Source organism: Saimiri boliviensis, chromosome 13 (assembly GCF_048565385.1).
Source record: "Saimiri boliviensis isolate mSaiBol1 chromosome 13, mSaiBol1.pri, whole genome shotgun sequence".
In the NCBI taxonomy this organism is placed as follows: domain Eukaryota; kingdom Metazoa; phylum Chordata; class Mammalia; order Primates; family Cebidae; genus Saimiri; species Saimiri boliviensis.
This window is the reverse complement of record NC_133461.1, coordinates 92,603,046-92,626,576: the sequence shown is the minus strand read 5'-3', so window position 1 is coordinate 92,626,576 and position 23,531 is coordinate 92,603,046. Positions and strand designations below refer to the sequence as shown.

General features: G+C 36.9%; 1 protein-coding gene across 2 annotated transcripts in view; it reads left to right on the top strand.

Moving 5' to 3' along the window:
- MTMR7 (myotubularin related protein 7) overlaps positions 1-23,531 on the top strand; it is a 113,766-nt gene that overhangs the window by 35,944 nt on the left and 54,291 nt on the right. For both annotated transcript variants that reach the window (XM_074383959.1, XM_003935557.3), the window contains exons 2-4: positions 2,327-2,449; positions 4,311-4,473; positions 13,506-13,663. In XM_074383959.1, the coding sequence (XP_074240060.1) occupies positions 2,327-2,449; positions 4,311-4,473; positions 13,506-13,663 (444 nt within the window). The remainder of the gene's footprint in view (positions 1-2,326; positions 2,450-4,310; positions 4,474-13,505; positions 13,664-23,531) is intronic.

The following is a 23,531-nucleotide window of genomic DNA, read 5'->3' as shown; positions in this document are numbered from 1 at the left end:
GAATAGGCACATCCACAGAGACAGAGGGTAAATTGATTTCTTAGGGCCAGAGTGGTTGGGTGAATTACTGGGATGTGACTGGTAATGGGTGTAGGGTTTCTTTTTGTGGTGATGAAAAGGTTTTAAAATTGGTGTGTTAATGGTTGCATAATTATGGTGTATACAGTGCTGTGAATATGCTAAAAACCACTGAATAGTATATTTAAATGGATAAATTATATGGTATATGAGTTATATCTCAATAAAGCTGTTATTAAACAAATGAAAAACAATGCAAAGTGACCATGGTCTCCATGCTGTTTCTAGTTACTCTGAAGTTTCTAATTAATACCATTCATTATACAAGGAAAAAAGAGATAAATACTGGAAAGGAAGCAACACATTATTAGAGAAAATAGTTGTCTACTCAGACCATTCAAGAGATTTATACTAGAATGAATAGAAAAGTTTGCTAAGGAGGCAGGTATAAAAACTCATTTGACCTTGGGCTGTTATCCTTACTATATAAAGAGTTCTTATAAATATGGAAGAAACGATCAAAGTTAAACCAGTGATATGAAGACCATTTGCAAAAAATACATCATGATAGATAACCATACAAAAGAATGTGCAGCATATCAGCAACAAAAGAAATACTTCTTTAAAAAACTCATAAGCTGGTAGGTGAGGGGCACTGTTGTTGAATGAATGTCTTTAACATACATAGACATTCACAAGTCCTCAGGAATTTAGCAATGCCCCAGAGTAAATTATGTGACTACAAATATTTATAATACCTAATTCTTTATTGACCTCAGTAGATATCGGAAAACTGGGAGGAAGTAATCTCTGAAAATTGGGATCCATTAGAGCTATTCCTAGAGGGCTGGCTTGGCTATAAGCGCTTAGAGGAGACTGAGGCAACGGGAGGTCTTGAGGCTTGTTTGCTCTTGGTGTCCTGAGGAATGTTCATGAGGTCTGCTACTCCCCTGGCTCTTCCCTGGAGCAGAAGGGAGGTCTGAGGCTCCTAAACTAGATCGGGACCACAATTTCTATTATTATTATTTATTATTATTTTTTAGATGGAGTCTCAGTCTGTCATCCAGGCTGGAGTGCGGTGGCATGATCTCGGTTCACTGCAACCTCTGTCTTCAGGGTTCAAGTGAATTCCCTGCCTCAGCCCTCTGAGTAGCTAGAATTGTAGGTGCCCGCCACCACACCAGGCTAATTTTTGTATTTTTAGTAGAGACGGGGTTTCAGCATGTTGGCCAGACTGGTCTCAAACTCCCGACTTTAGGTGATCAGCCTGCCTCAGCCTCCCAAGGTACTGGGATTACAGGTGTGAGCCACCATGCTGGCCCACAGCTTTTATTTAAACTGAAGAATGTAGTCAATACAATGCATTAGTTCCTAAGCTGCCTCTCGGAAGCAACTACCATTTTGACTGATGGGATGAGTCAGTGTTTATCTGCAGATGGTTGATTCTTGGCAGTGGTAGGATTGCTGTGCCCTGTGGTCATTATAGGAGTGTCCCCCGGGTGGTTATAGTGGCTGTGTCTTACTAGAGTCATCATTGCTTCAGTTGTCTCTTGCCCTGTAGAGACTGTCTTGTCATTTCAATTACATATCATGTTAGGATGATCTCAGTGCACATATCCTTGAAATTGCCCTGCATATAAGAGATGTATGCTTGATAAAAATTATTTCTAGAAATCTTTTGTAGCAGTTTGGATTTTAGCTGAGTTGTGATAATGCCATTCATTAGAAAGATTTTTTTTTTTTTTTACAAATCAATGTAAGGATCTTGAAATGGTGTGTTTTCCTTACATACATTTATCTGATACTTTTTTTCTCCCATGTGTATGTTTATACTTCCTACTAGTCTATATGGAAGCAAACAGCCTTAAGGCCATTTCTACAAGTTAGAAACACGTAGAAAAATGTGTTATTTTCTTTTTCATAGAATGTAATTCATGCATAATCAGTGTAAACTCAGAACTTTAACACATACACTTTCTGCTTTAAATTAGAAATGTTACTATAAGTCCAGTGAAATGAAAGTGTAGACCAGTGTAAAATTCAGAGAGTGTATTCTTAATAGGGTCTACACATCTTTTGTGGTACATTTAAAGTCTTATTTTCATATTGGTGAATTTTCATCTTTGGATATACAGAATCATATTCAGAGATCCGATTAACTTAAGGGGACGTGTTTTGGTTTTTATTATTGGGGGAATTCTCAAAAAATTGCATTTTGGAGTAAGTATGAGTTTACTCTCTTATCATTTATTTTGTGAATCACTCTTCTGGTTTATGGTAACTCTTTTCATCATGCCGATTTCTCTAGGTTGAAAATGTCCGCTTGGTAGATCGAGTGTCTCCTAAAAAAGCAGCTCTAGGTACTTTGTATTTGACGGCTACTCACGTCATATTCGTCGAAAATTCACCTGACACAAGAAAAGAAACATGGGTATGCTTTCTTTATTTTTAGCTTTCCTTATTTTGCGTTGTTTGAAGTAAAAAGGTTTTGCCCTCCATTTTTCCTTAGGGTGAGATGGGTGGGCTTTTGGTGCTTGGGTGTTTTTGGAATGTGTGTTTGGCCTTTTTCTATGCTGTCATATCTACTTAATCATTTTAAACACAAATTATTTGAACATCATTAAAGAAAGACTTAGAAATAGCCAGATGATACAAGTGCTTCCTGTCACAGCTGTCAAGGAGAGATTGAATAATGTCAGTTGTCCAGATTCAGCATTTTCATCTTCCAGTGTTCCATTTGCAGTACTCTTTATTTGTAGGGTCCTATAATGCAGCCATTTGGTCATTTTATTATGTTGCCTCTACTTTTCCAATAATTGGAAAAAGAAAAGCTAGAGGAGTTTCACCATCAGGTATATCTGCTACTTATTAATGGAACTATTAGATATTTATTATTATTATTATTTTTGAGATGGAGTCTCACTCTGTTGCTCAGGCTGGAGTTCAGTGGTGTGATATCGGCTCACTGCAACCTTTACCTCCTGGGTTCAAGTGATTCTCCTGCCTCAGCCTCCTGAGTAGCTGGGACTACAGGCATGCACCACCACGCCTGGCTAACTTGTTTGTATTTTTAGTAGAGACAGGGTTTCACCATGTTGGCCCGGCTGGTCTTGAACTCCTGACCTCAAGTGATCTGCCCACCTGAGCCTCCCAAAGTGCTGGGATTACAGGCATGAGCCACTGCACCTCGCCATATTATTTTTTCTGCAACCCAATCATGACATCCCTGAATTGTAGATTTCCCTTTTCTATATTCCATGCACCGTGATACATTTTTAGCAGAAGGTGGCAGGCACTTCTTAGTGAAGAAGAAACTAAATAAAATGCTGCCATTGAAGACTGAGCAGAGACCCTCCTGTAACACCAGAGATTCACTTCCTGGCGTGATTTCCTTTAAAATCCTGGCACGATTTTCTTTAAAGTTAATCTCCTCTTTAGAGAGTAGAATCATGGTTTTACCAGAGGCTGGGAGTACACAGGATAGGGAGGGAATGAGGAGATATTGATCAAAGGACACCAAGTTTCCAATAGACAGGAGGAAACATCTTGAAATCTATTGCACAGCAAGGTGGCCATACTCAATAGTAACATATATTTCAAAATCATTATGAGAGTAAATTTCAAGGGTCTCAGTTTAAAAAAAAAAACACTGTAGGTAACCAATGGCTATGTTAATTAGCTCAATTTAATCCATTCCACATAATGTATATCTATCACAGCATCACTTTGTACCCCATAAATGTGTACCACTATCATTTGCAGTAAAAAATATTTAAAAAATAAAAAATAAAACAAATCCCTTCTTTTGTAGCCTGCCCGACCACCAACAGCTTGGAAAACAACAATCCCATATTGATTCAGAAGTTGAACATTCCATGTGGAATTAAGGAGCATGGTGGCACCTCCCTGCGGAGCCATCTAACTTTTGTTGATTGCAGAAGTTTATTTTACTAACTTCTCATGACCTTGTTTAATTTTAGCTCTGAAGTGCATTCAACATTTGACTACCAAAATGTTTACCTGGCCTTAAGCAAATTTACATGCTGAATGGTTTGCTTTGAAATAACTATCCTGGCTCTCAGGAAGCTTGGTATTGAAAAATAAAATTAAAAATTTAGGAAGTTGGTTCTTACCTGGAACATGTCAGTGCTCATCATCTGGATACAAGGATTGAGCTAGCTGGAGGTTGGGCACTGTTTCTTGTCTTTCTTTGAGCCACAAAGAAATGTTAGTCTTTGTCATATTCATTAGTTACTTGTGCTTAGCTTATGCAAATTAACATTTGGTTTTAGATTCTTCACAGTCAGATTTCCACCATTGAGAAACAGGCAACAACTGCTACTGGATGCCCTCTGCTGATTCGCTGCAAGAACTTTCAGATAATACAGCTCATCATACCTCAGGAAAGAGATTGCCATGACGTGTACGTCTCCCTGATACGCCTTGCAAGGCCAGGTAGGAGAGAGGAACTTGGCATTTAATATAGAACCTCTCTTAAAAATGCGCAAATCATGTTCAATAATTTGTTTGGTGCTTAGAAATGATAGTATTTGAGGGATTAGGTGTTAGTCTGGTCCTCAGATGAGGACAAGCCTGAATGATGGCCTGATACATAGTTTCTTGATTTTTAGGGTCTCTTTCATGAATCTTAGTATTAACATAATCTTGGTGAGGATTATAGGATGTTTTCCTTTGGGAGTGAAATTGCCTTTAAGTTAAGCCCTTCTTATATTATGGTAATCGAGCTGCCTTGAATGGGGCCAGTGACAGAACTGACCAGTTGGTTTGTGTGGGAAGTGTTATCAGAGAGTTCTAGTAGTTTTCTCCCTCTTGAGGTTTTTAAGGTTTGGTCTCCATTGCTTTTTGTTTCTTTGGTGTTTCTTTTTCTTTTCTTTTTTTTTTTTTTTTTGAGACAGTCTTGCTCCATTGCCTAGGTTGGACTGTAGTGGTGCTGTCTCAGCTCACTGCCACCTCTACCTCCTGGATTCAAGCGATTCTCATGCCTCAGCCTCCTGAGTAGATGGGACTACAGGTGCCTACCACCGCACTCTGCTAATTTTTGTGTTTTCAGTAGAGATGGGGTTTCGCCATGTTGGCCACGCTCGTCTTGAACTCGTGGCCTCAAGTGATCCACCTGCCTTGGCCTCCCGAAGTGCTGGGATTACAGGCGTGAACTACCATGCCTGCCCCTCTGTTGCTTTTTGATAATAATTTATTTTTTCCAAGGTTGGTGCAACTAGACTTTGTTAGCATCAGTGACTATTCAGAGTGTGGATCTGCTGATTCTCCTGGAAAAAAAAAAAAAAAGAAAATTTGATGTGGTGGGAAGAACATTTAGGTTTGAAAAAATATGTTCTCTCCATTGCTATGTTGTTCTATCTGTCGTCTTGGGCTCTTCAGATTTATCGCTTTACTTCACTTGTACAGAGTGTTTCTTGCCTCTCTGTGTGGCTTGTGTGAGTTGTGGTGTTGTTTTCCTTAAATGAAATATACTCTATGTTTCTTGGAAGAATATAGTGAAAAGAGATCATTTATATAAAAGTTATGTTACACAGAAGTAGTTAATAAAGGAAATAAGATATGTACCGATAGTTACTTTGCCAAATGGTTTTTGCTTCAGGACAAGAAGTTCGATTATAAACTTGTGAAGGCATTTGGTTGGATCCTAAGTTTCTTATGATTTGTCCATATCCTTTGTCGGTAGCTAAGAGATAAAGTTACTGAATGGAAATGATGCCAGGGAGCTGTCAAAATCTGGTAATTTTTACTTTACACTGTTTCCCTTTAAAGGCAGTTGGTTGAGGCTTTTTCATCCAAGTGTGTTAAAAGAATGGCAGAGTAAGCCAGAAAAACAGTTGAACTTTTTGGAGGGTGCACTAAAATTGGAACAGAAGTTCTGGGAAGATGTACGTTAGGTTGCACGCAGCAGAGAATGTGAGGAGAATTCTGTGCTAACAGTTTCTGTGTCACTGATTAATGGAATTACTGGGCGATAAATGTGCTCTGAGTGGATTAATGGGATTTAGAAGTAGCCCAGAGAACTGGGAAAGGGCTGAGCAGCTGGAAGAGTGAATCACAGGGACCAGGAGGGTCACGGCCCTCAGGCAGCAAGTGGTAGGACTCTCACTGTGACGATCCCCGAGGGGGAAATTAGTATGTTCCCCCACTTTCAAAAATAGATACTTTTTCTTAAACTATGAAGTTTTGGGAGTTAGATATTAGATGTAGTCAGAGACCTGACTGGCTACCTTTTCTAAAAAAAAGGAATCATAGTAATTCATTGAATCAAAGCCATCAAGTAAGAGGAGTAAGTGATTCAAAAAGAATCACTAGCATTTTGAAACATGAGGATTAGAAATACCAGTTTGCATAAAATGTAGTGCTTTAATAAATGTGGGAAGGTAAACTAGAACACAAGCAGTTTCACAGTGTAATGTTAAAAGCAGTGCTAAACTTGGGGCATATTATAGGCTATAACTTTGGAAGCAGGACTTTGACTGTAGAGGATGATGGGGAAGTGTGGAAGAGGTTAGACATGAAACAGTAGCCTTCAGTTGGGGCATGGGTGGCTTTTTAGAACCATCTGAAGATATTTTATAAAATACACACTCCCCCTCCTCCAAGCATATGAGAATAACGGGATGTGTGTGGTTGGTGAGGGAGGTGTACTTTGAATTCTGGTAGTATAATATAGCTCTCTCAATATTATGGTTAGTCATCAACAAAATTTACATATTTTCAGTTTCTTTTATGGACACCCAGCTAACTGCAAGGTTCTATAGAGCATGGGTACCAGTCTATGGCTGGTTAGAAACGAGGCCACACAGCAGGAGGTGAGTTGTGGGCAAGCAAGCATGAGGTCCACCTCCTATCAGATCAGCAGTGGCATTAATTCTCTTAGGAGTATGAACCCTATTGTGAACCACACACGTGAGGGATCTAGGTTGTATGCTGTTTATGAGAATCTAATGCCTGATAATCTGAGGTGGAACAGTTTTATCGTAAAGCCATCTCCCAACCACACCCTCATCCATGGAAAAATTGTCTTCCACAAAACTAGTCCCTGGTACCAAAAAGTTTGGGAACCACTGCTTTATAAAAGATAAAACAGTTGTTTTTACTTAGAAATAAATGCTTGGGTGTTCATTTAAGGCAAGGCCTCTGAAGGAGATATTTTCAAAGTTGTCATAATTTAATATTAAAAGTACTTTAAAACCTTAGCATCAGCAGAATGCTAAGGGTGGGGAAGGGAAGAGAAAAGTTCCCAAGTGTCAGCAGAGGGACACAGAGGCATGAGGTGATTTAAAACCAGTGTAACTACTGAAAGCTAAATTGCTTTAGACATTCTGCTGAATTCAGGCAACTTAAAATAAATGTTGAGATTCTCTCTTTATTGACTTAGGATTTGTGGTATAAGTGTAAATCAAATTACTAAAAAGTTAGGAGAGTTTTTTATTGGTTTGCTTTTTGTATGAATAAAGGTTGATAAGAATTTGGTCACAGGCTATAGAAGATCTCAGGCAAAACATAACGTGGCCAAATGCGAGAAGCTCTTGAATTCTTGGTAAAGAACTAACTTAGGTTAAAATAAGGGTTGTGGCTCAAATGAGATCAGTTAACCTTGTAGATCTAATGTATTCATAAGGACGTGAACTTTTATAGTGAAAATACCCATGTTTCTCAGAGGGCCTCGGCTTTCCCATGTCATCTCTCCTCTCTTCCCTCCGATTTGCCTCCTGCTGTTTATTTTTGAATCAATTATCTTTCCCTCTTTAGTGTTGGTGGGTGGTTCAACACTTAAATAATTTCTTTTGTTTATTTTCCTCCTTTTCCTAGTTTCTTTTTAGTGTTTTACTCCCTAATTCTTTTGGATATATTTGATTTTAAAAAATCTCATGATTGAAGTAGTCTTATTTGCTTAATTTATAACTTTTTATTTTCCTTATCTAAGTTATTGATGTTTAAGCAATTTTTGCAGTGGTAATTTCTTTTTTATCAGAGTCTTGCAGCCCTTTTCCGCTGTGTTAACTTCAACAGTTCTAGTGTTTAATTCCAACACAATTTAAACAGTGTTTAAAATAGACAGCAGGCCAGGCACGGTGGCTTAGGCCTGTAATTCCAGCACTTTAGAGGGCCGGGTGGGTGGATCACAAGATCAACAGATCAAGAAACCATCCTGGACATAATGGTAAAACCCCGTCTCTGCTAAAAATATGAAAATTAGCTGGGCATTGTGATGCATGCCTGTAGTCCCAGCTACTTGGGAGGCTGAGGCAGGAGAATCATTTGAACTCAGGAGGTGGAGATTGCAGTGAGCCGAGATTGCACCACTGCTCTCCAGCCTGGTGACAGAGAGAGACTCTGTCTCAAAAAAAAAAAAAAAAAAAAAAAAAAAAAAAGTAGCAAAGGTGAGGCACCGTCATTTTTATTTTAAATATGCAAAATCCGTAATAGCTGTATTATCTTCTCACCCCACTCTAAATGGTTTTTCAGATACAGTTATTTTAAATTGCCTGAATTCAGCATAATGTTTGATGCAATTTAGCTTTCAATAATTACTGTGGTCATTAAAAAAACGCTCACATCTCTGTGTCCTGATGACTATTGGTCACTTTTCCCTTCCCTTTCCCACCGTTCACATTCTGCTGATGCTGATTCATATTTGTTTTTTTCTTTAGATTTTAAAAATACTTTTGATTTTAATAGTGCATTATTTGTTGCTTCTCCCAGTTAGTCTATAGTGAGAGGCAATTCCTCCATATATTTATGCTAAATAATTCTGTTTTTATAACCTTTAACCTGATGCCTAGGGAACAAGCTAGGTTTTTTTTCCTTCCTTCACTAATGTTTTGTTGTACCCACATCTCTCACTTATTTTGGCAGAAGGAGCACCCTTTCCTTTACATAAGAGAGAAGGAGCAAAGGTTGGGTATGGATGCAGCCCTCATTATTTGCCTGGTGGTTCCAAGTTGAGAGTTCCACCTGATGTCTTGCATTTTCTATGGGAAGTAGGAAGTGGGGTTATCTGAGAGTGAAGGAGCCAGGGTGGGCAATAGAGACTTGAGTTGTACTGTAGTGCCACAAGCTTCCCTAGGTTAAGGGGCGCACAATGAATACCCATGCTAGAATAAAGTCAGTCAAAACATCCATCTCTATGCTTGGGTTGAGCTCTTGCTTTCAACTGAAACACTGATTTGGTCTTCCTAGAAACAGCCAAAGTGTTACTCATTCTTAATTTCATGTAGTATTTTAGAAATTATCATTTTGCTTTCTGGGCAGGAAACCATTAAAACTTGACTCCTGTTTCATTAGTTATATGATTTATGTAGATAATATATGATACTGTGAATAGCAAGATTTCCACATTAACTTTTTCTGAATTTTTTTTTTTTAAATTAAAGGTGCACATTCAGTTTACTCCCACAGTCCAAAGCCATTTTGAGTATTTGCTTCTTATTGGAGGAGCTATTGTGTAATAGGGCCCTGTAGGGTGAGGCCTTCGGTAAACTTCCTGCTGAAAGCTGCTGGTCACTAACAGCAAAATATGTTTTATGTTGGATATGCTGGCTCAGACTGATGGGAAAAGCCAGTGGAGCTTTTAACATGCCTGTTTTAAAAGTGGGTAAAAAATCAGCTGAGCGATATGACCTTCCTAGAGTAGGCAAATATTTTCTCTCTGTTCAGATTCTGTAAAGATTACAGATTTGTCTAAAATATAAAAAGCTTCTGCATAACCAAGGAAACAACAGAGTAAAGAGACACTCTAAGGAATGGGAGAAAATATTTGCAAGCCATACATCTGATAAGAGATTAATATTCGAAATATGTAAGGAACTCAAACAACTCTATAGGAAAAGAATAAATGCTCTGATTAAGAAAGGGACCTGAAGAGACATTACTCAAAAGAAGACATAAATGACTAACAGATACATGAACAAATGCTCGACCTCAATAATCATTAGGGAGATGCAAATTAAAACCACAGTGAGATATTGCCTCACGGCTCTTAGAATGGCCTTTACCAAAAAGATGAAAGATAGCAAGCTTTGGCAAGGGTACAGAGGAAAGAGAATGTTTATGCACTGTTGGTGAGGATGTTAATTACTACAGCCATTATGGAAAGTAGATGGCGGTTCCACAGAAAACAAAAATAAAATTAGATGATTCAACACTCCTGCTTCTGAGTACTTACTGGAAAGATTGAAATCTATATGTCAAAGAAATGTCTGCTCTCACTTTCTCATTGCAGCAGTATTCACAGTAGCCAAGTTGTGGAATCAACTTAAGTATCCATCATTGGATGAAGAGCTAGTGAAAACATGGTATATATAAGTGAAGGAATGCTATTCAGCCTTCAAAAGGAAGACATTTCATTATTTGTGACTACATGGATGGAACTGGAGAGGATTATGCTGAGTGAAGAAAGCCAAAGACAGAAAAAACAAATACCACGTGTTCTCACTTATATGTGGGATCTGTAACAGTTAAACTCATAGAAGCAGAGAGTAGAATCCAGAGGCTGGGAGCAGGGGAGATGGAGAGATGATGGTCAAAGGGTGCAAAGCTTTAGACAGGAGAAATAGGTATCATTATTTTGAGATCTGTTGCACAGTGTGCTGAGTGTAGGTAATAATTGAGTAGTGTAGATTTCAAAACACTGAGAGTAAATTTCAGATATTCTAGTTACAGAATATGTGAAATATTTGAGGCAATGTATATGTTAATTTGCTTGTATTAATCATTCTACATTATAGTCAAAAGTCATAACATCACTTTTTACCCCAGAAATATATACAACTATAATTTGCTAATATATTTTTAAAAAGTCTATAAGCAAAAAAAATTAAAAAGATGGTCAAGACCTAGTTTTGTTTTTTTTTTAATTTACCTTCCAGCTAATTGCTAAAAATTCTGCTATGTATTTGGCAAAAGTCGAGAGTGAAAGAAACAGAAAATTATGAGATGGGAACAATTGAGTAAAATTTTCTTCTGTGCTAGTGGCACTTTTTTGATTTCTCAGAGTAGGCAGAGTCTGGAGGCCGCTTCTGGGCTTGCCTGTGGGTAAGAAGCTTGCCCATGTTAACATGAATGAGTTTTGGCTGACAAAAATGGGGTTTTTCCTTGCTGTCAGGTAGAATTTTGCTTAAATTGGGCATGAAGATTGATTGATCACCATTTTCCTTAAAAATATCTGAAAGGAAAAATTCATAATTTCAGTGTCAACCCATCCTAATGTCTCCTAGTTCAAGAGTGATCTGCTTAATGTCTATTATAAATTATTCTTGCTATAATTTATGAATAGTTTCATTTTCTCTACCCAGTGAAAACAGGTATCAGCCCACACACAGAAAACTGTCAGTAGTCATAGGATGTTTTTCTTCTTCTACCTTTACAGCTATTTGTAAATATTTAACAAAGGGAGCTTATATTTCATTATTACTTCATCTTCAGTAGGTCTTTTACCAAGGGAACTGAGGCTTTCTCAAGAGAGTCTTTTTGGCATCTGAAACAACTTGGATTTGTGGTTAACATTATGGTAGCAGAAGCCTGAGTCATGAAAATGGTACTTAGAGATGGAAAAGATGTGTCAGTGTCCAGCCAACTATTCCCAGAATGGGATTTCAAGTTACACATGCTGTCTGCAGCATTAGCTAAGATGATAAGAAATTGTTTCTATGGAAAGTATCTGCTCTGGTTTGTGTGTGAGTGCACCTGGATGTGCATATTTTGTTATTTGTCCAAATAGTAATTCTAAGTTTTGAAGTTTAGAAATGTGACATCGAGAAAGACTGAAATAGAACATAATTTATCTCACTGACATACCACAAGAAAAATGAAGAAATCTGGTTCTTAAAATATGACCCTTATCTTTCCTCTTTCATGTGGATGAGTCATCTCAGTAGCCATCAAAACAAATTTGAAACCTGAGTTTTTGTGTCAGGCTGCCTGTGTGTTGCTGCAGCCTCTTGCTGGTGGTGAGATCCTTTAAAGGGCCTTAAATACATGTGTTTAGGAACCTTAAATTGTCCACATTGAATGCAATCAGTATGCTGAGGACATAGGAGTACCTAAGGAAGCTATGAGAAGGAAATGTATTGGAGAGAAACAGGAAGATTAGGGGACTGGAACAAGGAAGGAAGAAGAAAGAAGGATCTGCCTTTGGGGAATGATATGTTATGATTAGGAGCAGGCCTTCTGCAGCCAGATGTCTCATTTCAACCTGGACTCCCCATGTGACTTTGAGTGAGGGAATGTGCCTCAAACTCCCTTTGCCTCAGATTTCTTATCAGTAGAGTGAGTACCATCAATGTTGCCTACTAACTGGATTAATGCACTTAATTGCAACAGAATCTGGAACAAAACAAGGTCTGAGTATCAACTACCCTTTGTTATCATCAGAAATGCTTAGATCTGCATTGTCCAAAATGGTAGCCACTGGCCACAGATAGCTGTTCAGCGTTACTCCGAACTGAGATGTGCCATTTAGTGAAAGATAGATATGAAATTTTAAAGACAGTACAAAATGAAATGTATCAAATATTAATACATTTTATATCCCAAACATGTTGAAATCATAATGATTTTGGGTATTTTGGGTTAAATAAAATAGATGAACACTTTTGAAATGTGGCTACAGGAACATTTAAAATGACCTACATAGGTCACATTATATTTCTGTTGGATAGTGCTGGTCTCCACACTTCCCCTTAAATGGCAAGACCAGAGCAAGAAAATAAAATCCTGACTTTTACTGGAGAGAGGGAAACAGTGGGGCTTTTGGGCTTCACAAGCATCAGACATAACACGACAGGATTGAAAGAAGCCGCATCATGATGCAGCCTTCACCAGTTCTCATCCCATGAGCCCCGCACTGTGCACTATGAATTGATTTTTTTTTAATGAATCCTATGCAAACGGACAGCGGAATTATGACATTTATGTAGTTGTTTAAAGTTCAGATGTTCCCAGCAGTTTTTTCGGTTTTGTTATTTCTTCTTTTTTAATACTGTGAGCATCAAAATGTGCATTTGGCCTGGGCCTGTGTCTGCCTCGGCCTGTGTCTGCCTCTGAGAGACCATTCCAAATCCAAGCTTCATGTGCATTAAAAAAATGGAATCTTGATGCCTAATGAATGCATATGTTCTTAATTTTTGTGTTCCATATTTTATGTGGTCTGGAAAATATATTTGCTTTTAAAGCAACCAAAAAAAAAAAAAAAAGCAGCAGCACAAAATGAAGACGTCCCTGTGTTCTAAAAGGATAGGAGGTACTGCTGAGTCGAGTTTTGATACCCCAAGGTGTTCTTGTCATTGCTGGGAGGAGGTGGGGGACCCTATCCACTGCACACAGGTTGCTTCCAGGGCGTGCTAGGGGTGGGGATTGTGATAGCCTCTTAGGGTACTCCAGCTGGGACAGAATGTTTTGGGGGAGATTTGGCTCTGGTTTTGACTAAACTTGCTTTAACTTTATCCTCCCTTTTCTTGCAGTGAAATACGAGGAGTTATACTGCTTTTCATTTAACCCCATGCTGGATAAAGAAGAAAGAGAGCAAGGCTGGGTGCTGATCAATCTCAGTGAAGAATACAAGCGGATGGGCCTCCCTAATAATTACTGGCAGCTCAGTGATGTGAATAGAGAGTACAGAGTGAGTGAAGGCATTGTGTAAAACCCAAGCACTGAAGCCATATGAAACTATGATTTCAGCTACCTTTGTATACCTTTAGTTGTATCTCCTTTAGGTTTTATGGCTCTTTGTAGATATCTGTGTGTGGATTTCCAGGTCTCTCTTGGTTATTGTCAGCTGTATTTCCAACTTGCACCTAGAATCAAAGTATTTGAACCAGGGAAACATAGAGATCATCCCTTCTACACCCTTCCAAACCCTTCCTCTCATGGTTGAAGAACTTAAAACCCAGAGAGGTCGGGTGACAGGTCTCACGGACAGGCAGTTGGTGGGAGAGCTGGCCAGGATCTCGTTCTCCCGTCAGGTCTTTTTATAGTGTAGTGAGTGATTAGTGGGCAAGTCATGGACTCATGGCAGTTTGGCACCAGCTCCTCTGTGTGCTTACTGAACTCTTGCTTGGTACACAAGGTCACCAAGAGGCTTCCCTACAGAAATATGTCTACATTCACAGGAAGGAATACAGAGAGACAGAGAAGCTAGAGTGGCAGAATTAATCCCATTTTCTCCTTAATGATCATGGGTGGTTTCACTATTAATTTTTTAAATATTACGTAACAAGCATAATGTGAGACCATCCTAGAGAGATTGCAAAAAGAAAAAAAAATACCCACCATCCCATTTTTAAATCATTAAGTTTTAAAATTTTCCTTCATTTGTTTTCTCATTTGTGTAGTTTGATAACATTTTTCTTATATAAGTAATGCATATTCATTATTTAAAATTAGAAAATACAGAGCAAAAGGAGATTAAATCACCTAAATGTTCCATTATTCAAAGATGGCCACTGTTATTATATCTGGCCAATAGTCTTCTGGGATTTTAATGTATATATTAATTTTTCTATGTGTGCACACACAAACATAGTCAAATATATGTAACAAAAATGGAATCGTTACATGTGCCTTATGCTTTGCTTTTCTTCACGTACATATTGAGACATTTTCTGTCAATAATTAAATTTTATAATATAATTTAAACACTGCATAGTATTACATAAGTATGACTATATCAAATATCTACCTGCTCTCTAATTTTTAGACATTTGGATTGTCATTGTTTTTCACTATTTTAGATAATGGAGAACATCCTGGTAACTATATCTTTGCCCATATTTTAATTTTTTAAATAAATTATACTTTAGGTTCTGGGATACATGTACAGAACATGCAGGTTCGTTACATAGGTATACATGTGCCATGGTGGTTTGCTGCATCCATCCCCCCATCATCTACAATAGGCGTTTCTCCTAATGTTAGCCCTTCCCAATCCTCCCACCCCCTACTATCTTTCCTCTACCTACCCCCAGCATCACAACAGGCCCCCATGTGTGATATTCCCCTCCCTTTGTCCATGTGTTCTCATTGTTCAACACCTACTTATGAGTGAGAACATGGCGCTGTCTGGTTTTCTGTTCTTGTGTCAGTTTGCTAAGAATGATGGTTTCTAGCTTCGTCTGTGTCCCAGCAAAGGACATGAACTCATCCTTTTTTATGGCTGCATGGTATTCCACGGTGTATATGTGCTACATTTACTTTATCCAGTCTGTCTTTGTTGGGCATTTTGGTTGGTTCCAAGGCTTTGCTATTGTAAACAGTGCCTCAGTAAACATACATGTGCATGTGTCTTTATAATGGAATCTTTTATAATCCTTTGAGTATATACCCAGTAATGGGATTGCTGGGTCAAATGGAATTTCTCTTTCTAGATCCTTGAGTAAGTGCCACACTGTGTTCCACAATGGTTGAACTAATTTACACTCCCACCAACAGTGTAAAATGTTCCTATTTCTCGACATCCTCTCTAGCATCTGTTGTCTCCTGATTTTTTAATGATCGCCATTCTAACTGGCATGAGATGGTATCTCAGTATTTTGATTTGCATTTCTCTAGTGACCAGTGATAAGGAGCTTTTTTCATGTTTGTTGGCTGCATAAATGTCTTCTTTGAGAAGTGTCTGTTCATATCCTTCACCCATTTTTTGATGGGGTTGTTTTTCTCTTGTAAATTTGTTTTAAGTTCTTTGTAGATTCTGGTTATTAGCCGTTTGTCAGATGGGTAGACTGCACAATTTTTTTTCTCGTTCTCTTGGTTGCCGGTTCACTCTAATGATAGTTTCTTTTGCTGTACAGAAACTCTTAAGTTTAATTAGATCCCATTTTCTATTTTGGCATTTGTTGCCATTGCTTTTGGTGTTTTAGTCATGAGGTCCTTACCTATGCCTATGTCCTGAATGGTGTTGCCTACTTTTTTTCTAGGGTTTTTATGGTGTTAGGCCTCATGTTTAAATCTTTAATCCATCTGGATTTAATTTTTTATAAGGTATAAGGAAAGGATCCACTTTCAGTTTCCTGCATATGGCTAGCCAATTTTCCCAACACCATTTATTAAATAGGAAATCCTTTTTTCATTGCTTGTTTTTGTTGAATTTGTCAAAGAACAGATGGTTGTAGATGTGTGGCATTAATTCTGAGGCCTCTGTTCTGTTCCATTGGTCAATATCTCTGTTTTGGTACCAGTATCATGCTGTTTTTATTACTGTAGCTTTGTAGTATAATTTGATGTCAGGTAGCATGATGCCTCCAGCTTTTTTTTTTTTTTTTTGCTTAGGATTGTCTTGGCTATGCAGGCTCTCTTTTGGTTCCATATGAAGTTTAAGGTTGTTTTTTCCAATTTTGTGAAGGAATCAGTGGTAGCTTGATGGGGATAGCATTGAATTTATAGATTACTTTGGGCAGTATGGACATTTTCATGATATTGAAAGACAATTTTAAAGATAGAATTTTTAAAAATTATTTTGACAACATGTACAAAACTTTGTGAAGATCAAAAGGTCTTCACAAAGTTTTGTATATGTTGTCAAAAATAATTGTGGAAAGGTTGTACCAATTTCTATAAATTCTCAGCAGTTGTGAATGCTTGGTTCCTTATACCCTCATCAGTAAACTGTTAAAGTTTTTTAAAATGGTTTGACACCTTGATGGTGGGATGAGTGATTTCTTATTTTCATTAATCATCGTATATTGATTTCTTGAGTGATAGCTTTTTATATATTCATTGACCATTTATATCTTATCTCCTGATAAATGATCATTTACATATAAATTTATCTTTTTATATATTTATTTATCATTTTATGTATTCATTGACCATTTATATCTCATCTCCTGATAAATGACCATTTCCAGTTACATATTTTCAATTCTGATTATTTTCTTGATCTTGTCACAAGGATTTTCTTTCTTTTGGTTTTTTTTTTTTTTTTTTTTTTTTTTTTAAACAGAGTTTGACTGTGTTACCCCGGGTAGAGTACAGTACAGTACAGCTGACTCTAGTCTAAAACTCCGGAGCCCAAGCAATCTTCCTGGGTAGCCAAGACTATAGACATATGCTACCATGACTGCTTACTTTTTCAATTTTTTTGTAGAAATGAGTTCTCCCTGTGTTGCCCAGGCTGGTCTCAAATTTTTGGGCTCAAGCAATCCTCCTGCCTTGGCCTCCCAAAGTGCTAGAATTACAAGTGTGAGTCATTATGCCCAGTCTCACGAGGATTTGCTACATTGCTATATGGTGCTTATATCAGTCAATGAGTTGATTGTACAATAGTCCATCAAATGAATGTACTCTGAAATACTAAGGTATTTCTTTATTAATACACATTAGGCCAGACATGGTGGCTCATGCCTGTAATCCCAACAATTTGTGAAGCCAAGGCAGGAGGATTGCTTGAGCCCAGGAGCTTGAGACCAGTCTGGGCAACATAGGGAGACCTCATTTCTACAAAAAATTTTTTTAAAAATTAGCTGGGCATGGAGGTGTGCACCTGTAGTCCCAGCTACTCGTGAGGCCAAGGCCGGAGGATTGCTTGAGCCTCGGAAGTTGAGGCAGCAGTGAGCTGTGATTGTGCTACTATACTCTAGGTTGTTGGGCAACAAAATGAGACCTTACCTCAAAGTTTTAAAAAAGGGCATTTAGATTACTTAGACTTTTTTTTTGCCATATGAGTAATTCTTGATGTAAGAGCTGTGTGCATGTAATTTCCTCCAGTTTTAAGTTATTTTCTAAGAAAAATCTTTCCAGAATCTACCAAAAGGCATAAAGGGCCAAAATTGTTTTTAAAATTTCAGTCAGGTAGGACATTGATGTTTTCGTTTTTGATCAGTATTTATTTGTTAATTTCTAGTCCCTTATATTGCAATCAGTGCTCATGGCCCATAGAATTCAAATTTGGGGAATTTTTTGAAGACTTAGGTGTTCATAAAACACAGTCTTTTATTTTTAATAAGTATTTAGAGTCTGGAGAAAATGTGTATTCTCTATTATTTAGATATAAAATTCCATGTTTATCTAAATTGAGTTGAGTTTCTTATTATTTTCGTCCTTTTGCTCAATTGATTTTTGACAGAGGTGTGTGAAAAATTTCCTGTTATGATTGTGGTTGGACATTTTCTCCTTGCAGCTCTAACATGTTTGCATTATACATTTTTAAGTTATGCTGCTTAGCACATAATGATTTAGGACATCTGCTTAGTGTGTTTTTTTTTTTTTGACAATTTCAAATATCTTCTTTTCCTATTATTTAAATTTTGAATTCTATTTTATATAATTATATTTCCACTCTTGCTTTTTCTCTTTGTCAGAATTTGCTTGGTGTAGCTCTTATTTTTAACCTTCCTATCTGAACGTTTTGTCATTGTAAGCAGAGTATGGTTAGATTTTGTTTTTTACTGAATCTGAAAATTGTTTTGTGGTAAAATAATATCTGTGACATTGTTTTAGATATCATGTATTGTGTGTTCTGTCAATCATGCTTTTTCCTTTTTCATGTCTATCACTGGATATTTTTTCACTGTATTAGCTTGTAATTATTTCATAAGTATATACTCTATTGCTTTTCCTGCACTGAATATCCTTCATTTAGGAAAAAAGTTACTTAAATAATCCCACAAAGTAGAGGAGAAAAAAAAAGTTATTTGTTTATTATGGGACACTTAGGGTATACATAGAACTTTGAAGAATAACGGAATGAGCACCAGGTATTTAAGAATGAACATTGCCAGTGCTAATTTCCCAGATATTCCTTCCAAATTGTTTCTTGCTCTGGCATCAGTGTCTGTCATTTGGGATTGCCATTCCCTTGCCTTTATTATAGCATTTTTACATTTCTAAGTACAGGAAGTGCTCACTTAACATCTGTAGGTTCTTGGAAACTGCAGCTTCAAGTGAAATGGTATAGAGCAGATCCTCAACGTCATTTTGTTCGACATCATTTTGTGACAACTATGAGGGGAAAAAAAGGTGTTGTTATATGTTCTTTTGCTTAAAAGTTGCTATTGCCAACAACCTATGGACATTGTTGAGCAAGCACTTACTGTAGTAGTATGTGGTATTGTTTTGTGTGTGTTTGTACTGCCTGCCCTCGGTCTCCATATGCTGTATGTAGTTTTCTGAAACTTGACTTTTCACTCAACATGGTAACGTTTGTATTTGTGATCCATTTCATTTAACAAACATGTATATAGTTACTACATGCCAGGTACTGTTCTAAAAACTTGATAAATATTAGCAAATATTAGTTCCGTGAATATTATTATTTCTACTTTATGAATGGAGAAACTATGACAAAGAGAGATTAAGTAATTGTCTAAGGCATAGGGAGATTAATAACTGTTGATACCTGTAGCTCTAATTTCTTCATTCTTCACTACTGTGTTGTATTCCATTTCACAAATATACCATAATTAAAATTATTCATCCTTCCCTCTTTCTTTCTTTCTTCTTTTTTTTTGGTGTGATTTGTTGTCATGAGTAAAGCTGTTAAGTGGCTGTGTATGTCTTGTAGTATATTGTGTTTCTACTTACGAGTAGAGTTTAAGAACTAGAGAGTATGTAGATTTGAGCTTTACTAGATTCGGGGAAATTCTTTCTAAAGTGTTTGCATGGACATATTGACCTGCTTGCAGGATATGAGTTCTCATTACTCCGCAGACTTCCCGAAAGTTGGTATTGATGTGATATTCGCTGGTATCCTTATTTGTTGACTCCACAGTGTCACTTCTGAAAATTTATTCTACAGATTTAATAGCATATGCACACACTGATACCCAAGGTTATTATTTTATTTTATTTTATTTTTTGGGGGCAGGGCCTCACTCTGTTGTCCAAGTTGGAGTACAGTGGGACAGTCTTAGCTCTCGATAATTTCTGCTTCATGGGTTTAAGCAATTTTCCTGCCTTAGCCTCCCGAGTAGCTGGGATTACAGGCACTCACCGCCATGCCCGGTTAGTTTTTGTATTATTAGTATTACTTTTTTTTTTTTTTTTTTAGTCGAGATGGGGTTTCACCATGTTGGCCAGACTGGTCTTGAATTCCTGACGTCAAGTGATCTTCCTATCTCGGCCTCTCAAAATGCTGGGATTGCAGGAGAGCCACCGCGCCTCTCCCCAAGGTTATTTTTTGAATCATTGTTTGTACTAGTGGATATTAGAAGAAGCCCAAATATCTTTAATGGGGCCAGCTAAATAATTTTTACTCTATCCATGTGATTAACTTAGTGTATAACCATTAAAGGAAATAGGGAAGATTCCTGTGAACTGATGAAGATTGCTAAACTATATTGTTAGGTTTTAAAAAAGCAAGGTACAATATGGTGAATGTAGTATGATACATTTTGGCTTAACAAAGGAGGGAGAATAATAATATGTTTGTCCAAAAGTGATAACCTAGAGTAGTGTTGGTAATGGGATGGATAGGACGTAAGGATGAAAGTTGCATCCTGCTTCAGCGTCACTGGATGCAATTTGGCAGTGTTGTTCCTTTGCTTTTATTTATAGCATTTTATGCACCTTTTGTATTGTTTCACTTATATAACCATGTGGATTTATTAAATAATCTTAACTTTGAGCCAAACTGATTTGTATGAATTGGGTCTTAATTACAGGTGAGCCAGCACTCCTGGCCCCTAAGGTTTTTGCATTTACCTAATCGACTACTGAGGTTGAGCTTGTGTTTCTTGGCTATTCATGTTGACTCTTCTGTGAATTATCTACTCATGTTTTTGCTCTTTTTCCCATAAGATTATTTGTCTTTTTTTTTTTGTAGTTCTTTATATAATGTAGCCAGTAATCTGTTATCATTTATAGCTGATAAACTGTTCCAAGGCTCTTCAGAAGTTTTGAGTTGTCAATCTTTCTTACCATGGTTTGTCTTTTAGCATACTGTTTTTTTAAAAAAATACTCATCTGTTTGCTAAACTGTGTCCCAGTTTGACACTGTATAAATTGCACAATTATGTTTTTACCAATTTTTATTAGAGCCTTATAATAAATCTTGATATCTTAAAAGTCAGGTTCTTTGACATAATTCCTCAGGATATCTTGAGTTTATAGATTATTTGGGCTAGAATTGACATTTCCATGATGCTGAACCTTCTTCATCATTACACTTAAATTTAACAACCATGGCTTTAATCATTACAAACTATATGGCTCATAGAATCAGACTAGTTTGTTCTTATACTAAAGCTCACCTTTGCAGTGAATTTTTAGTCTTGAAATGAAAGAAAGGAAAATCCAAGTTTAGTAAAGAAAATTGGATACCCTTTTTTAAAAAATATGACACATGCTTGGGCAAGGAAGAAAATGAGGCAGTACCACATCTTGTGGAATAATGTCTCCTTGGAAATACAGGTTCTTCCTATTTTTGATGATTTTCCTTTTAGAATTAGTGTACAAACATGACTCATATTCAGTCACTGACGTCCTACGTTGCACAGACTGCAAAACATGACTTACTCAGTGTTTCTTTTCAGCAGCAACACGCAGTAAAACAAAACTAACAGCAAAACAAAACTAACAATGAGCAAACTGTTTTGAAACAGAAAAGGTAAAAACCTAGGGGATTTTCTGATTTTTCAAATATCACTGAAATGGGGGAAAGATGATGTACTCTGATTTATCGTTAACTTAGCCCTAGAATAAAAGTTGTCTTCCTTCATAAGATTTTTGACTAATAACTCACGGAGAGAGGGATATCCAAACCATTCATTTTGCTTTTGACCTCATGGTTGAGAAAATGTTTACTTTTCCTCACTTCTCTTACAAGTTATCTTATTTCTTCTGACAAATCCTTTGAGGTAGGTGGGTCAAGAAGTGTCATTTGATGGAAAAGAAATGATTTCCTATGGTAGAAATAACAACAGACATAGAATACAAAACTTAGATTCTAGAACCAATTCTGCTATTTTTTTTTTAAGTGTGGCCTTGGAGAGCCTATTATTATCATCTGTATCATCTTACTACCATCACTATTTATAAGACACTTGCTTATGGTAGTCTAAGTCTCTAAGCTCAGATTTCTTTTTATACCTTATCCTTGAAATTGTCTTTATTTAAATAAATTAATTGGTACTCATTGCTAGGTTAAAGTTTTAATCTAACCATCTTGGAATAAAATGTAAAATACAGTCCAAACCAGTGATTTTATTAAGCTCATTTATTTCAGTTCTCTACAGGTATATTTTATGTATCATGGATTATTTTGTTTTATTCACATATATGTCATTTTATGCTGTTCATAACCTCCTTCTTCTCCCTGTTCATTATAAATTCCTTAAAATAAATTTTAGCACTGAAATATTTAAGAAGGTTGTCTGTATAGACATCTCTTAGTTTCTGACAACTCTTATCTCAAAGTGCTCAGCTGAATAATTGGTCCTCAGAGTCTGAGTGAAACTTTTGGATTGCATCTTAGATGGCTAGTGTCCTGAAATGATCAATATATTTGCTGGAAGATTCTAACCAGGTAACAAAGATCAGCTGTCCTGGGTGAAATCTTCAAGGCCAAAAACTCTTACTCATTTCTGCCCTTGAGTAATGCCTGGCGTATAATAAGTACTCAGTAGAACCTTGTTAAATGAGTGAAAGAATTACCAAAAGATTCCTCTTGCCAGGACAGCACCAAGGCTTGTGAGCACTCCAGGAAGGCCAGTTAATTTAGTGGAGCACAAAGAAAATCGGTTTCCTTATTCATTAAAAAAAAAAAAAATGCTAAAATGATTAACTTACTAATCCACTTTCATTAACTAAGGCAGAGTCCATGTAAAGAAAATTCAGGAGAAAAACATTTTCCATTTCTCTGAACTTCTCATATTCTCTCTGAATTTTGTCTGGTGGTTTTCCAGACCAGACAAAATCTTGAGTGGCATACTGAGGTGTTTTAAAATTAGTGGCATACGTTGCATCATTGTGCGCATTATTTATTGTCAGAATTTTGGCTACAGCTCTGTGAGTTTTTTGCCAAAATGACGGCAGTCAGTGCTAAGATTGTTTTTCCTTTTCTTTTTTCATTGTGATTAAAAAGTGCATAAAATAAATTTGCCATCTTAAGTCATTTTTAAGGGTGTAGTTTAGGAGTGTTAAGTATATTGACACTGTTGTACTCTAGATCTCTGGAACTCTTCATCTCTAGAACTGAAACTCTTGTACCCATTAAACATATCTTCATTCCCACCTACCACAGCCCCTGGCAACCATCATTCTGCTTCCTGTTTCTATGAATTTGACTACTTTAGCTACTTCTTGTAAGTGGAATCATACAGCATTTTCTTTTTGTGACAGGTTTATATCACTTAATGTTTTCAAGGTTCATCTGTAATTATAGCATGTAACAGGATTTCCTTCCTTTTTAGAACTGAGTACTATTTCATTGTATTGATATACCACATTTTGCTTATCCATTCATCACTTGATGGACATTTGGGTGGTTGCTTCCACCTCTTGAGTGTTGTGAATAATGCTCTGTGAATATGGCTGTGCAAATATCTCTTTGAGAT